Source organism: Ranitomeya variabilis, chromosome 4 (assembly GCF_051348905.1).
Source record: "Ranitomeya variabilis isolate aRanVar5 chromosome 4, aRanVar5.hap1, whole genome shotgun sequence".
Lineage (NCBI taxonomy): Eukaryota > Metazoa > Chordata > Amphibia > Anura > Dendrobatidae > Ranitomeya > Ranitomeya variabilis.
The window spans coordinates 104,895,949-104,910,524 of NC_135235.1; the positions used below are offsets into that span (position 1 = coordinate 104,895,949).

A 14,576-nucleotide genomic window follows, 5' to 3' on the forward strand; every position below is an offset into this window, starting at 1 on the left:
ACCTCTCCCAACATCTTGACAGGGGAAAGTTAAGTCACCCCATACACATTAGATGGCTGTCTGCCAAACAATAGTTCTGTGAACTGTTCTGTGCGTGGAAGAGATGACCAAGATAGCTGCCGGCAGGAGTCAGAAATGCCAGATCCTTTAGGCTATGTGCAAACGTTGCGGATTTTGCTGAGGATCCGCAGCGGATTGGCCACTGCGGATTCGCAGCAGTTTTTCACACGTTGTACAGTACCATGTAAACGTACGGAAAACTAAATCTGTAGTGCACATGCTGCGGAAAATACTGCGCGGAAACGCGTTGTATTTTCTGCAGCATGTCAATTCTTTGTGCGGATTCCGCAGCAGTTTACACCTGCTTCTCAATAGGAATCCGCAGGTGTAAAACCGCAGCTGGAATCCGCACAAAAACATGCTGGAAATACTCAGGTAATCCGCAGTGCGTTTTACCTGCGGATTTTGCAAAAACGGTGCGGAAAAATCCGCAACGTGTGCACATAGCCTCACTCTCCCGAGAATCAATTGTCTGGGGCACCCATACAAATCAGACTGTAGATCAAACCCATTGATATCTGTGGCTTTGGGCAACAGTCTATTCTGTATGGGGGTATTTAGCCAATCTATGTGTGTAAAATACAATGGATGAGTTTATTTAGATGGGCACAAATCACAATAAAACACAAGTGACACAGGTCTCTGTAATAAAGATTTTCTGTATTGAATATCAACAAAAGCAAGGATGAAAAACATCATAGATGTTGGTTTGAAATAACTATCATGTATAAAATTTCCACAGGTCTCCCCCAGTATATTCTCAAGAAGCTTTACTGCCAACATTCATGTTCAGGTGAATTGGAGGCTCGCTTAGCATTAAACAGGCTCCAAAATGTCACTTCTGTGCTCAGAGTTTACTTGGGGTATACGGTAACCACGTCATAGCCTTCCGGTGGTGTCATACGTTCCCGGGCATGCTTTTCACAGTACATCTTATCCTCGACAAAAAAGTGCCCCTTCTGTTTGAGATTGACTCCACAGTCAGTGCACACGTAGCATTCAGGGTGACGCGGCTTGTCTCTGATCTTCACAAAGATTCCCCTGAAAAAAAAAACAAAAACACAAAACCATTGTTACTGAAACATATCATTCCTAGAAGGTAACGTTAAGGTGTTGTCTCCTTTCAAAAACCTTTGCCCATAGGGCAAATTACATGTTAAAAACTAAACTAAGCTTTACTTACTCTCCTTGGATTCAGCAATTTATCTCCACCACTGCTCTGGTCAATCTTTTGTATATCAGTTAAGCTCAGGAATTAGCTGCAGTGCTGTTGATCACCACTGCAGTCAATCACTGAGCTCAGCTGATACACACGGCAGTATTAGAGACAGCGCTCGTCCCATGGAGGGAAAGTAAAGCTCACTTAGGTTTTCATTACAAGTATCTGAGTCTATGAGCAAATACTTGTCATTAGGGGTAAACTCCTTTTAGAAATCTGAAACGTCTCTTAGGCTTTATTCACCCATCAGAAATATTGATACAAGATAGTTACATAAATTTAGAAGCAAAAGCTACTAAAAGAGGGCAAGTACAGGAGCAGGGCTCGTGGGGTTTGTTAGGTCATGGGTGTTAGAGGAGAAGGTGTATGGAACTCCAGTTGGCCAAGATCTAGAGGCACAGGGCTAGGGCAGGTGACGGAAAGCCTTGTTTTAACCTTAGAAACATTGAGCCCTCAAGCAGAGTGTTTTAAAGCTCGTCTAAGGTGTCTTTTCAAGCACATTCCCCTACATGGCGTAATGGCAATAATTGATGAGTGAATATACTCGTTACTCGAGATTTCCCGAGCATGCTTGGGTGTCCTCTGAGTATTTTTTAGTGCTCGGAGATTTAGTTTTCCTCACTGCAGCTGCATGATTTACATCTGTTAGCCAGCTTGGTTACATGTGGGGATTCCCTAGCAACCAGGCAACCCCCACATGTACTTATGCTGGCTAACAGATGTAAATCATTCGGCTGCGGCGGTGAAAACAATCTCCGAGTGCTAACAAATACTCAGAGGACACCCAAGCGTGCTTGGGAGATCTCGAGTAACGAGTATATTCGCTCATCACTAGCAATAATTTATGGTGAGATTATATATACAGTATTTCATATTGCACAAAGTATTCTAGAGATGCCACTTACACAATCCCATTTCCACAGTGATCACATGTTGGCAGTTTCTGTCCACTGCCGATGGAGGCAGCCACTTTAGTAGTAGGAGGTCTTACACTACGGAAACCAGAAGGTTTCTCCCCTGCACCAAAAAGGAGAAATACGTACAAATTAGACATAAGAATTGGCATACAAGAATACTGTATTGCACATTTCAACATGGGAAACCTAGAAGCTGAATTGCCTTTGAATTTGTGAACTGTGCATTCAAAAAGCTACAGAAGGCAGTCAGTACATGAGTCAGTATGGCAGTGACCACATTTTCTTCCAGTTATTTAAAAAAAAGTTTTTTTTAATAATGAATACTAGCGTTATAGAAATAGACTTACAATTACTTAAAACAGTTTCCAAATACTTGAATTTGTGTAGGTAGCTATGGGGGACAGACGTACCAGCTCCAACTGTCCTATAAGGGATTGTCTACTTCTCACAAATTTGATGTGTTCTGGAGTAATTACATATATTGCTAATGTAGTTGTAATGCGCCATCAGTGGAGAATTGCCGTAGATGCTTTGCCAGACTTACATATTCCAAATCTACCAGATATCAGATTTTTTTTCCCCAAGTTGTGCAGTGCGAGTACTAATCATATTTTATGTATGAGGCCAATTCTGGCTTATTCTATGTCTTTTAAATGGGAATATATGGGATATTTCTGTCGCATGTGAAGGGAATTGTGGAAATCCTTTTCATATGCATGGGATGCGGAGTATTGTTGATTTTAACATGAACTTTAGTGCAGAATCCACATTGAAATTTGTCAAATCCTCGACTCGTGAATACACCCTTGCTGATATTGTTTCTATGCTGTGCTGGTATCTCTGGCATGTTTGCTACCATTTTAATGTTTAGATCTACTATGCTCATTAGTTTGGAGGGATAATTACTTTACATCTAAAGAAAGAAAGTGGTGGATAGGAGCTCACCATGTCTGTAGAGCAAATTCATTAAATGATTCCCTGAAGGGTGCCAGGATCCAGCTGTCAGATCACAGCCGAGGAACAACGAAGAGCAGGCGTATATACGGCACATCAATTTGGTAAAAGGAATCTTTGAGTGTCCATTAAAACCAGGATACAAAAAGGAGGAATTTTAAAACCGGATACATTTCTGTTGCATGGAAGCCATCTATGATTAAAGGCACTTCCATGCGCCATAAATGTGTTACTCCTATTTTAAATCTCCAAACAAATCTGAAGAACTACAAGTAATGTATTTATAGCAGCAATTTTTAGTAGATTTCTATGTAATGTAAAACAGATAACAGAGCAGATGCGATCCTGGTCACTGCCATATCATGTACACGGCACTGCCTTCCCTTCACGGACACAACATGCAAAGGGCCAGAGGAATAGTGCACGCGGTGACAGACGTGACAGCCTTCACGTGCATGTGATGAAGAGCAATGGTTCGGCATAACGTCCTCTACCTGGGTCTATAAAATATTCACCTCCTGGACCTGTGTATGCAAGTTCTGTGCCCTCAAAATCTGCACCAGGAAAGAATAGTGAATCATTTATTAATATATTTATTCCCTGTTTGTACAGTGCTATAAAGCATGTTTGCGCTATATTATATATATATATATATATATATATATATATATATATATATATATATATATAGAGAGAGAGAGAGAGAGAGAGAGAGAGAGAGAGAGAGAGAGAGAGAGAGAGAGAGAGAGAGAGAGAGAGAGAGAGAGAGAGAGAGAGAGAGAGAGAGAGAGAGAGATTCATCTTTCACATCAGACCCTGTCCCATGACGCTGTGCTCAATTTAATAGGAAACCGATTGACCTCTTCTTTTTTGAGTATGGAAGAAACAGGAGAGAGGAAATCAACCCAAATGGGAAAGCGTACACACCCCATACAGTTTCTTGCCCTTAGTCACATTCAAACCAAGGACTTTAAAAAAAAGAATATAAAGCAACCATGTTAGTCACATAGCCATCAGAGGAGCCGTTCTGTAGTCATTTTCGCCATGGGGAAGCTAATTTGTCCAGTAAAGTGATGAACACCCAACTAACCCTATTGGAATCAAGGAGGTTCTGTTTGGTGAAGTTTGTATCATTATTATTATTATTTATATAGTACCATTGATTCCATGGTGCTGTACACGAGAAGGGGTTACATACAAATTACAGATATCACTTACAGTAAGCAAACTAACAATGACAGACTGATACAGAGGGAAGAGGACCCTGCCCTTGCGGGCTTACATTCTACAGGATTATGTAACATTTCCTCTCTCTGAATAAATTTGATCTTTATGTTCCTATAGAGAACCAGAAACACAGAATTCCTAACACCGGTGAGGCCTCAGCAATAGATACCGGTATTTGTTATTGTACAAAATGTAAGTGTAAGGCTGTGTGCACACGTTGCATTTTTTTCGCTATAAAAACGCATACATATGCATCCTATTTAGAATGCATTCTGCAATTTTTGTGCACATGATGCGTTTTTTTTCCGCAAAAAAAAACACATCGCGGTAAAAAAAAGCAGCATGTTCATTAATTTTGCTTTTTTTCACGCTATATATGCATTCTCAAGGCTTGAGAAAGGCTCATTTGAAGCTGAAACGTTGCCCAGACATGTGGGTCTGAATAAATCCTGCATATCACTTGAAAGAATATGGAGTGCTGCCTGTTTTTTTGAATTATATGGACTAAGGACAACCGATGGACGGGCTGTTGGAGGGCTTAACACCCAAAGATAAGTAAAGGATTTGTGCTGTTCCTGTTTTTTACTAATAGATAGATAGATAGATAGATAGATAGATAGATAGATAGATAGAAGGAATGAGATAGATGTAGATAGATATATGGATAGTTAGGCTACTTTCACACATCAGGTTTTTGCAGTCAGGTATAATTCGGCGAGTTTTGAAGAAAACTGATCCTTTTTTTTTTCCGCCAGATCCGTTTTTTTTCTCATATTGTATTAGCGCCGGATGACCTCACGTTTCATCTCTATTTTGTGCCGGATCCATAAAAAAAAAAACAACTTTCCGGCGGAGGGAGAAAAGGTACAGAGGAAAGTTTTTTCTGTCAGGCGAAAAAACGCACAGCGATGGATCCGGCGAAAAACATATGAAACTGAGATGTGAAATTATGATTCCGGCCTCCGAGTCCGGTTTTTCATGCATTTTCCCATTCAAATCATGCACATTTTACGTTCTCTCTCTCAAAAAAAAACAGGTCAGTTGCATCAGTTTTTCACTATATGCAACGGATCCGTTTTTTCTACTACGTAGACTGTGTAATATACTATGTGGCTCTGTTATATACTACGTGGCTGTGCAATATACTACGTGCCTGTGTAATATACTACGTCCCTCTACAATATACTATGTGGCTATGTTATATACTACATGGCTCTGCTATATACTACGTCGCTGACCAATATACTGCATAGCTGTGCAATACACTACGTAGCTGTGCAATTCACTACGTGACTGTGTTATATACTACGTGGCTCTACAATATACTACGTGGCTATGTTATATACTACGTGGCTGTGCTATATACTACGTGGCTGACCAATATACTACGTGCCTGTGCAATACACTACGTGGCTATGTTATATACTACGTGGCTGTGTTATATACTACGTAGCTATGCTATATACTACGTTGGTTGTGTTATATACTACGTCACTGTGCAATATAGTACGTAGCCTGTGCTATATACTACCTACATATTCTAGAATACCCGATATGTTAGAATCGGGCCACTATCTAGTACTAGTATACATAGCAAAGTAGAAAAACCCTGTGGATGATAGATAAACTGCCAAACTGCAGGATGAACATTTTATAAGGTAAAGTACTGGTGTAAATAAGAGCGCTGAAATAAAGTCTCTATTTATTTCAGCACTCATTTTTTTTTCTTTATTTTTCATTGTCATGTCGTCCTTTATAACCACTCGTCCTCTCTCTCACAGAGTTTGTAAGGTTTTCTTACCTTGACAAGCCAGAGCTGATATGTCACTCTCCATAAAGGAGAAACGTTGCCCCTTAGACCCCAGTCCAGAGCCTCTCACCTAGCCAAATCAGTTCTCATGCTTCGCACTGACGAGGGCCAACAGCCCGAAACACCGTGTCTGCGAATTGAGATATTGATTTGGCTTTTATCCTAAGTCATATTGCACGACTCGTTAAAGGGTTGATTGTGACTTGTAAGATCGATACTTCCAACAGGTGGCGCTATAGAGTTTAAGTCCTTTTTTTCTCAGAAGAGGCAATTTGCATATAAGGTTTTCTAGTTAATGGAGATTGTTCCAGCTCCTTTCCGATTAAAAGTCCTTTATTGATCCATATCCTTAAAAATCATCCCTGCACAGAGGGGAATGTGAACAGCGACAAAAACCTGCTAATAGATCGAAACGCGTAGCTATTAGCAGGTTTTTGTCGCTGTTCACATTCCCCTCTGTGCAGGGATGATTTTTAAGGATATGGATCAATAAAGGACTTTTAATCGGAAAGGAGCTGGAACAATCTCCATATTTCCTATGTCTTCAGCTGTTGCTACGTCTGGGTCAGGACGGGTTCACATGCTCCTGTGGTCTGTTGGTGAGCTGACTGGGCCTTTGGCCCCCAAATTTTTCTATTGATATTTTTTTCTAGTTAATGCATTCCTACTAAAGCTGGACAAATTATAACTTCTGAAGGCAAAAAATGTAGCGGCACTCACCGCCGATCTTTTAAATACCTTATGGAATAAGGATAGAGAAAAACAAGCCACGGACATTTTGCATATATGTTTATTGGTCATTCCCAAAACTCTTGTTGTGAGAGCTTGGTAATGCACATAAACCTCCCTGCCTTCATCTTTACTGTAAAAAATGTGTCTACTCCATGAAAATGCACCACTGCTGTTCCAAGGCTGTGTCTGGTATTGCAGCTGAATCAGACAATACTGCACACAGCCTATGAACTAGAGTAGTTTTATCTGTTTTTTGTTGGTTGTTTTTTTTACACTGTTATACACTATAAAGTAGGAGACATACATCCCATAGACACCAAATACAATTTTCTTAAAAGAAAAAAAAAATTCCATTGACTTTATGTTAGAATTGCCTTTTCGTTCATCAATTTTGGGGGTTTTGTTTTTGGCTTTTGATAAGTGTTACTTGCCTTTTTCATCAGTCTCTAAAATTTCCTGCAATACTAAGAATGAAGCAGATTGCCTCGGTGGTTCATTGGATTCTTGATTTTCCTGCAGCATCTTGTAAACCTCAGAATCTTTGTCAATTGGTCGAACACTGGTTGGCTGCGGTTGCTCCACACTGAATGCGACAGAAAATGAAGACAAGCAGAAGTCTGAGTACACCTTGCTTTTATGGCACTTCTTTTTTTTTTTTTTTTTTTTTTTTTTTTTTAAGGGTTGCCGGAGATTTGTAAGAAAGGGCCTTTTATTCCCTTACTGGGGACCTGTCATCAGGTCAAAAGCGTCTGTTCTTATTTTATTCCCGCTGCTCCCAAGTTTGTTTGGTTTTTGTACAAATCCACAATAATGTTCCAGAGATCCAAGCCTTTAGTTATTGCTAACTTTTCTGGTGTTTAGCAAACAGGCGGTTGCTCGGGGGTAATAATGCAGAGGAACTAAGACACGCCCCCAAGGAGTCCAGTGAGCCACACCCCCTTCGTAGAAACATAAGAATTAGCACTAAATTAAAAACTTTTTCTGGATCTGATTGGCAGATTTGAAAGCAAAAAAATAATACTCAGGGGAGCAGCGGGAATAAAAGAGGAGGAAAAACTGTCCACTTCTGACCTGGTAATGTCTTTAAATGTCTATTCCCATCGTGTATATTTTTTGGCATACCCTTAGGTTATGCCATAAATGTCTGATAGATGTGGATCCCATCACCAAGCCTCATATTGATCTCAACAGCGAGGCCTGATCAAACTCAGCTAGGTAGAGAGGTGGCCATGTATATGCGTCTTTTTCCATTTATTTTACGGAAGTTCGGAATACTGACAAGCACGCTTGCACTGCAATTTTCAGAAATTCTATACCTGTCTATTCGTGTCAGCATGTGATGGGGCCCCCATTCTCAAGATGGATGTGGGCTTCACACCCACACGTATCAGGCATTCTTAGCATATACTGAGGATGCATCACAAATATACAAGAACGGACAACCCCCTTTAAAGCAGTGCAACCTGTCCATGGCTTATGCCTGGTGTTACAATTTATCCAGATCACTGGAGCTGAGCTGCAATACAAAACACGGCCCCTTGGGTGGCGCTGTTTCAAAGAGGAAAAAAAAAACTAACAGACCCCGTTTTCCAATCTCTGCCAACCCCCTGGACATACCCATGCATTGACAATACCAGTACTACAACTCCAAAAAAATAAATAAAAACACGTAGAAGCACAAAACTAGAAGAAATGTATCATTTTTTTTGGATGGTTGTTACTTACCAGTTAAACATTTACTTTGCATCATATTAGCAGTTTTTGGTCTACATTCAATTTCCTCCCACTGTAATGAACTGACCACTATCATGGTGGTCACCATGGGCCAGCAGGAAAACATTAAAGCATGACATGATAAGTGGCCTTGTCTAGAGAAAACCTGTCCCCAGCCATAGGCAATCGTTTTACCCATTTATTTTTGTGATTTTCCCAAGTTTAAACCAAAATGTCATATCTCTCCTCACCCAAGAATTGCAATTAGTATTAATTAAATGTATAGTTTAATTAAGTTGGTGATATGTGTTAAAGTAAACTAAGCCTGAGCATCCCAATGCCCGACCATTGTGTGAGACTAAACAATGCCTGACCAACTCAATGGCCCTGACCAATTTGTAAACAGTGCCCGACCTACAAAATGCACCACCAATGTGTTAGGTAAACTATGCCCGACCAATTCACCTCCCCCTGCAGATTTTACATTTGTGTATTTTTTCTTCAACTTGTATAAAAAAAAATTGTTCAGAATTGTCACTATTTTTTCAGACATTAAAATCTTTTTTTATGGAGTTTTGGAGCAGAAAAGAAAAGTGTGACCATAGCCTAAGAAAAAAATATGAGTAAAACAGAACAACATAGTCTGATAACAGATCTGTTCTGAAGGGGAGGGGTCAGCAGAAAATGAACTACTGTTTAAATCAGGTTTTTATTTTAATTGCATTTTAATTTTTATAGTTTTCATATGTCAAATCTGTAGTAAAAAAAATAAATGGATGCTTAGATGCTTATATACCAAAGACAGGATCTGACTGTCTGTTGCTGCTAATGTACATGTGGATTTCCTAAATCAGTGGTGGGGAACAGTTGTTCTGACGAGGGCCATGTGGATATTCATACCATCCTTCGGGGGCCGTACAAATGGTGCCCTAACCCCACCCACAAAGTACATCCAGACGCTGGCACTTTTGTCAGGACATACTCTTTCATGGCATGTGTGGGAGCACTGCGTGCATGTCCTCACAGAGCAAGAAGAAATTAAAGAAAATACAGCCGAGGGCCCAAGTACTGCAGGGTAACCCAGAAATATGCCCGGGGACCGGATATAAGCCATAAACGGCCGCAGGCCTGAGGTTCCCTAACCCTGTCCTAAAAGAACAAGAAGTAGGACTCTAGAATAGCCTTAGTGGCCAGTGTGAAAAACTGCAAGATCTTAAAAAAAATAAAAATTTGTATACAATTTTTAAAAAAACACCAAAACATACATGCAGGATGTGATTTCCACAGTAGGTCATTTGTGAATGAGAGCTGTCGCACACACTTTACTCCAGATCTCCACTCATAAATGAAGAGTAAGGACAAGCTGGACATGGCATGCTTTACCTAAACTAAGCCAGCTTAGCTTTGTCTCCTTCGTAAGATTAAACCCCATTGAGGCTGATAAGCAGCATTTTTACATTATAGACCCAACCTATGCCTGCAAATGAGTTAATGGCTCCTCCTAAGGCTATATGCGGATTAGGATTATGCCAATTGCCTGTGGCTCCATTGGGGCTTCTGTCTGATGACTTGAAAAATGAGTAGCCGCACTTAAAAAGATGGGCCCTGCCGGAACGGAGGCCACACAGCATGCAGTGGCTTTAATAGGGGTTATATCTGAAGGACATTTTTCATGGCCTTAAACAAAAGCCTCAATAGAGCCACAAATGTGTGGTCCATATGTGATGTAAACCGGTGAACGATATAACCAAGGAGAACCACAAGTGGCGATAGAAGATATTGGTGCTCCTCACGGAATCCTAAGTGTCCATTAAAAAAAAATCCTGACTTTTCATCAAAACTGCATTATTGGTATAAAAATGCTCAAATATTACATGTTACACAGATTTATAGGCATTGCAAGGCAGCACATTGAGAGCGGCACCTAAAATCAGACAAAACGGTGCATTCTCCATGACACGGAGGAGTTCAGAGAAGATTACATGGTATATAATGTGGAGCAAGCAGTGCCAATCCACAACACATGCAGGGTGCCAGGTACTTGTGCACGCAGGCAATGTTACCTGGAGTAAGTTGGGTTAATGCAAGAGATCTGCCCCTGCAATGTATCCATAATGTTTTCCTGAGAATAGAGTTGTAATGGGGAGTTAAACTGGACGTGGGCGACTTTGAGTCCAGGAATTTCCACTTCCATAAGACTGTTGGGACAGATCTGTGCAGCTTGTTTTAACTCTTCAGGTACCACTCGCACTTGATTTGGGATGGAGGAGGTGCTGTGCCTTCTTTGTAAAGAGGCAGGGGTAGTACGTGACTGGAGAGGGTTAAAGACAGAAGCCGAGGGAGCCTTACACATGGCGGAGGGAGAAACGGGACTAGAAACCAGGGTGAGGTTAAAGAGAATAGAGAGTGGTATATGACAAGTGAGCAAGAAAAGGAAGGAAATGTAAGAGTTAATATTTTATGACACAGCAATGAGGTTTCTACATTAGGTGCCTACATACAGAACAATCCTCTGTGACACTGAAGTATGGGGTTTGCATAAAAATGCTAAAATACTTCACAATTTACTAATAATACAAATATCATATGGGCAGTTACGCTGCTTATGGCGTTCGTTGTGCCAGTCTCTAGCATTATACTGGTACTTTAACTAGAATGGCCATAGGCTCTCTCATGGAGAACAACTTTAAAAGGGTATTTCCATCTCCAAGATCCTATATCCAAATCCTTTCCTAGCTCCAGTTAGAAATGCAGTATAGTTCTTCTGATTTGCTATGTTGCTTACCTCACATGCAGGGATTGCAGTAGCTAGATATCCATAATTAGCCATTATTAGGTATCCATGTTACAACCACTCATATAGTGACAGTTAGTTAGCAGTTAGTGGTTGTAACCATGAATCATCTAATCTATTGCAATGCCGTGCACATGAGGTAAATCACATAGCTAATCAGAAGAACTATACTACATTTCTAACTGGAGGTATTTGCTAATATTAACATTACTACACCTACTACATATTGGGATCGAATCTTGGAGATGGAAATACCAGCATTAACTTGAGGAGAAGTCATTTTCCTGATAAAACAATCAATTATTTAGGATCTAGTGGCATCACGGGGCACTAACTTTTCTAGTCTGTTGATTTAGCTCAATCTTGCGTCTCGCTAACTAGTCTGGTATAAGCTAGGAGCAGACTGTTTTAAGGAGAAAGCACCTGATGCAGCCTGGTGGTGATTTTAGTGGCTGGTAAGTCATGCTGAAAGCACGCCGAAATTGGGCACGTCTCTGGTAAATGGAAAAAACAAAAACATAAGGTTAGTTTCCCATCTGTCAATCCTCAGTAGATGGCTTGTGAAGAGAGAGAAGAAAAAGTCAGAAGTTAAGACATTTGTACAGAATTCTCAGTAACATTTGTAAACTATGTAATTGCCTGAAAAGGAAAATGGCATTAGTGACCATGGTAAGATGACAAGAAATCATGGACAGTCCTGAGGGTGAACACTAGAACATACAGACCATTATCACACGGATACTTACACTTGACTTGGCACTTGGGCACCAGAGGATTTTGTCTCCAAAGTGTTATTGAAGTTTTGGATATTGTCAGAGGAATAGAGGCCGGCTGGGTTGTTGTACTGAGCAGTGATCACTTTGGGGGTGTTGGAAGCGGAGGCGGCAGTGAACGGCATAGCACTTCGGTTGTGCGCAATTCCTATTTGTTTTATTTCCTGCATGCAAAGGGACCAGAAGGAAAATCAGAAGTGTCTAACATGCAGGCGTGGAGTGACAAGACAGCCAGTAGTCATGCACTGCCGAGCGACAACTCCACGTGTCAGCCAGTGCCGGCCACGGGCAGAACGGGAGGCTCCAGAAGCATCACATAGAATGGGAATATGTCAACTCCAACATCGCTAACCTGCAGAGATACACAAACAGCTGAAAAGAGGATTATTCAGAATCCGCCATTCTTATCTTTCTACTCATTTACATTTCTCCACTGTAAGCAGGGAATGTACTGAATGCTACTGATGGAGATCTAGGACTTGCACTGGCTTAGCATGAAGATAGTGGAAACCAAAGCAAAATCTCCAACAGGGACCCCAACTATTATGGGTCTTTATTAGTGATGAGCGAGTATACTCGTTGCTCGGGTTTTCCAGAGCATGCTGGGTGGTCTCCGAGTATTTTTAACTGCTCGGAGATTTAGTTTTTGTTGACTCAGCTGCACTATTTATGGCTGCTAGCCAGCCTGAGCACATGTGGGGGTTGCCTGGTTGCTAGGGAATCCTCACATGTATTCAAGCTGTCTATCAGATGTAAATCATTCAGCTGACGTGACAAAAACGAAATCTCTGAGCAGTTACAAATACTCAAAGACCACCCGAGCAATGAGGTTACTCGCTCATCACTAGTCTTTATAGTATTAGTCTGTTAATATGGGCCAAGGAGACCCTTTGGTCCTGATGAGACAGCAGTCCTTCCTAGGAGCGCTCTTCATTAAAATTGAACACTTAGAAGTCCTCTCTAATACACCTGCACACGCCACACCGTCCATACGCGCCACACCGTTTATACGCACCACACACAGTCCATACGCACCACACCGTTTATACGCACCACACCCTCCATACGCACCACACCCTCCATACGCACCACACCCTCCATACGCACCACACACAGTCCATACGCACCACACCGTCCATACGCGCCACACCCTCCATACGCACCACACACAGTCCATACGGAGGCTTAAATTGGGGGAATGTAAATTCTAAATTTAAAGTCAACTTGTCACTAGGTTAAAGTGGACAGTTTTTGCGCTTATTTTATTCCTGCTCCTGCCCTAGGTATGCTGTTGATTTTTCTGTTTTAAATCTTTCATATGGATGCAGAGATATGGGGCTTTATATTTAGAATCCATTTTTATGGTCTTTACTAAGGGGGCATGGCTCACAGGGTAATTATGCAAAGCAGCCTAAAGACACACCCTTTTGCTCCACCCTCTCCCAAAATATGGTGAATTTTACCAAAACAGAAACTGGAATACTCAGGGGAGCAGCGGGAATAAAATGATCAGATTAATTGGATGCAATATTCTGTACAAGCAACTTTCATAGGATAATTTATCACATTAGAATCAAGTGCAATATTGTCAAATTTATTTTTTAATTCTAAATAGTATTGAAAAATATTCACTTGGATTTTCTTGAAAGATTCAAATCAATATATTCTAAAATACCGCAGACCAAAAATGAGTTATTCACAGTACGGGCAAGTATAATTTTTGTTTCCTTTTTTTTTTTTTACAACAATTCTAAGTTTAGTTTTCCTTTACAGCCAACAATTTGGAAAGAGTAGTCTAGGTAACGTTTCAAGAGGGGGAAGGTCGATATTGACTTTTAGGATTGCTGTTTCTAATAGGTGGCACTAGAGTTCTAGTCGTGTTTCTTTCTGAAGAGACAATTTGCAGAAAGAATTGTCAGAAAGGTTTAATGAGAGAATGTTTAGATCATGCATGGATGACAGGAGGAGTAGTTTGGCAACTGGGCTGAAACGTGGGAACACAAGCTGATGACCTCATGCCCATGACTAGGGTTGAGCAAAACGGATCGAACATTTTCAAAAGTCGCCGACTTTTGGCAAAGTCGGGTTTCGTGAAACCCGACCCGATCCCAGCGTGGGATCGGCCACGCCATCGGCGATCTTCACGCCAAAGTCGCGTTTCGTATGACGCTTTCAGCGCCATTTTTCAGCCAATGAAGGTGCACGCAGAGTGTGGGCAGCGTGATGACATAGGTCTCGGTCCCCACCATCTTAGAGAAGGGCATGGCAGTGATTGGCTTGCTCTCTGCGGCATCACAGGGGCTATAAAGGGGCGTGCACGCCGACCGCCATCTTACTGCTGCCGAGCTGAGCATAGGGAGAGGTTGCTGCCGCCTCG

General features: G+C 41.2%; 1 protein-coding gene across 3 annotated transcripts in view; it reads right to left on the reverse strand.

Annotated features, from left to right (window-relative positions):
- Positions 1-701: 701 nt before the first annotated feature.
- The window catches only part of PDLIM1 (PDZ and LIM domain 1), an 83,145-nt gene continuing 69,270 nt past the window's right edge, over positions 702-14,576 (reverse strand). Inside the window, exons 1-6 of one of the 3 annotated variants that reach the window (XM_077259042.1) lie at positions 11,850-12,008; positions 10,696-11,004; positions 7,351-7,502; positions 3,645-3,704; positions 2,185-2,296; positions 702-1,101 (exon numbers count right to left, since the gene is read on the reverse strand). In XM_077259042.1, coding sequence (XP_077115157.1) covers positions 915-1,101; positions 2,185-2,296; positions 3,645-3,704; positions 7,351-7,502; positions 10,696-11,004; positions 11,850-11,890 — 861 coding nt within the window. In that variant the 5' untranslated portion in view covers positions 11,891-12,008 and the 3' untranslated portion in view covers positions 702-914. Of the gene's footprint in view, positions 1,102-2,184; positions 2,297-3,644; positions 3,705-7,350; positions 7,503-10,695; positions 11,005-11,849; positions 12,009-12,172; positions 12,364-14,576 lie in introns of those variants that run through there. The other 2 variants (XM_077259040.1, XM_077259041.1) reach the window with 2 other exon arrangements.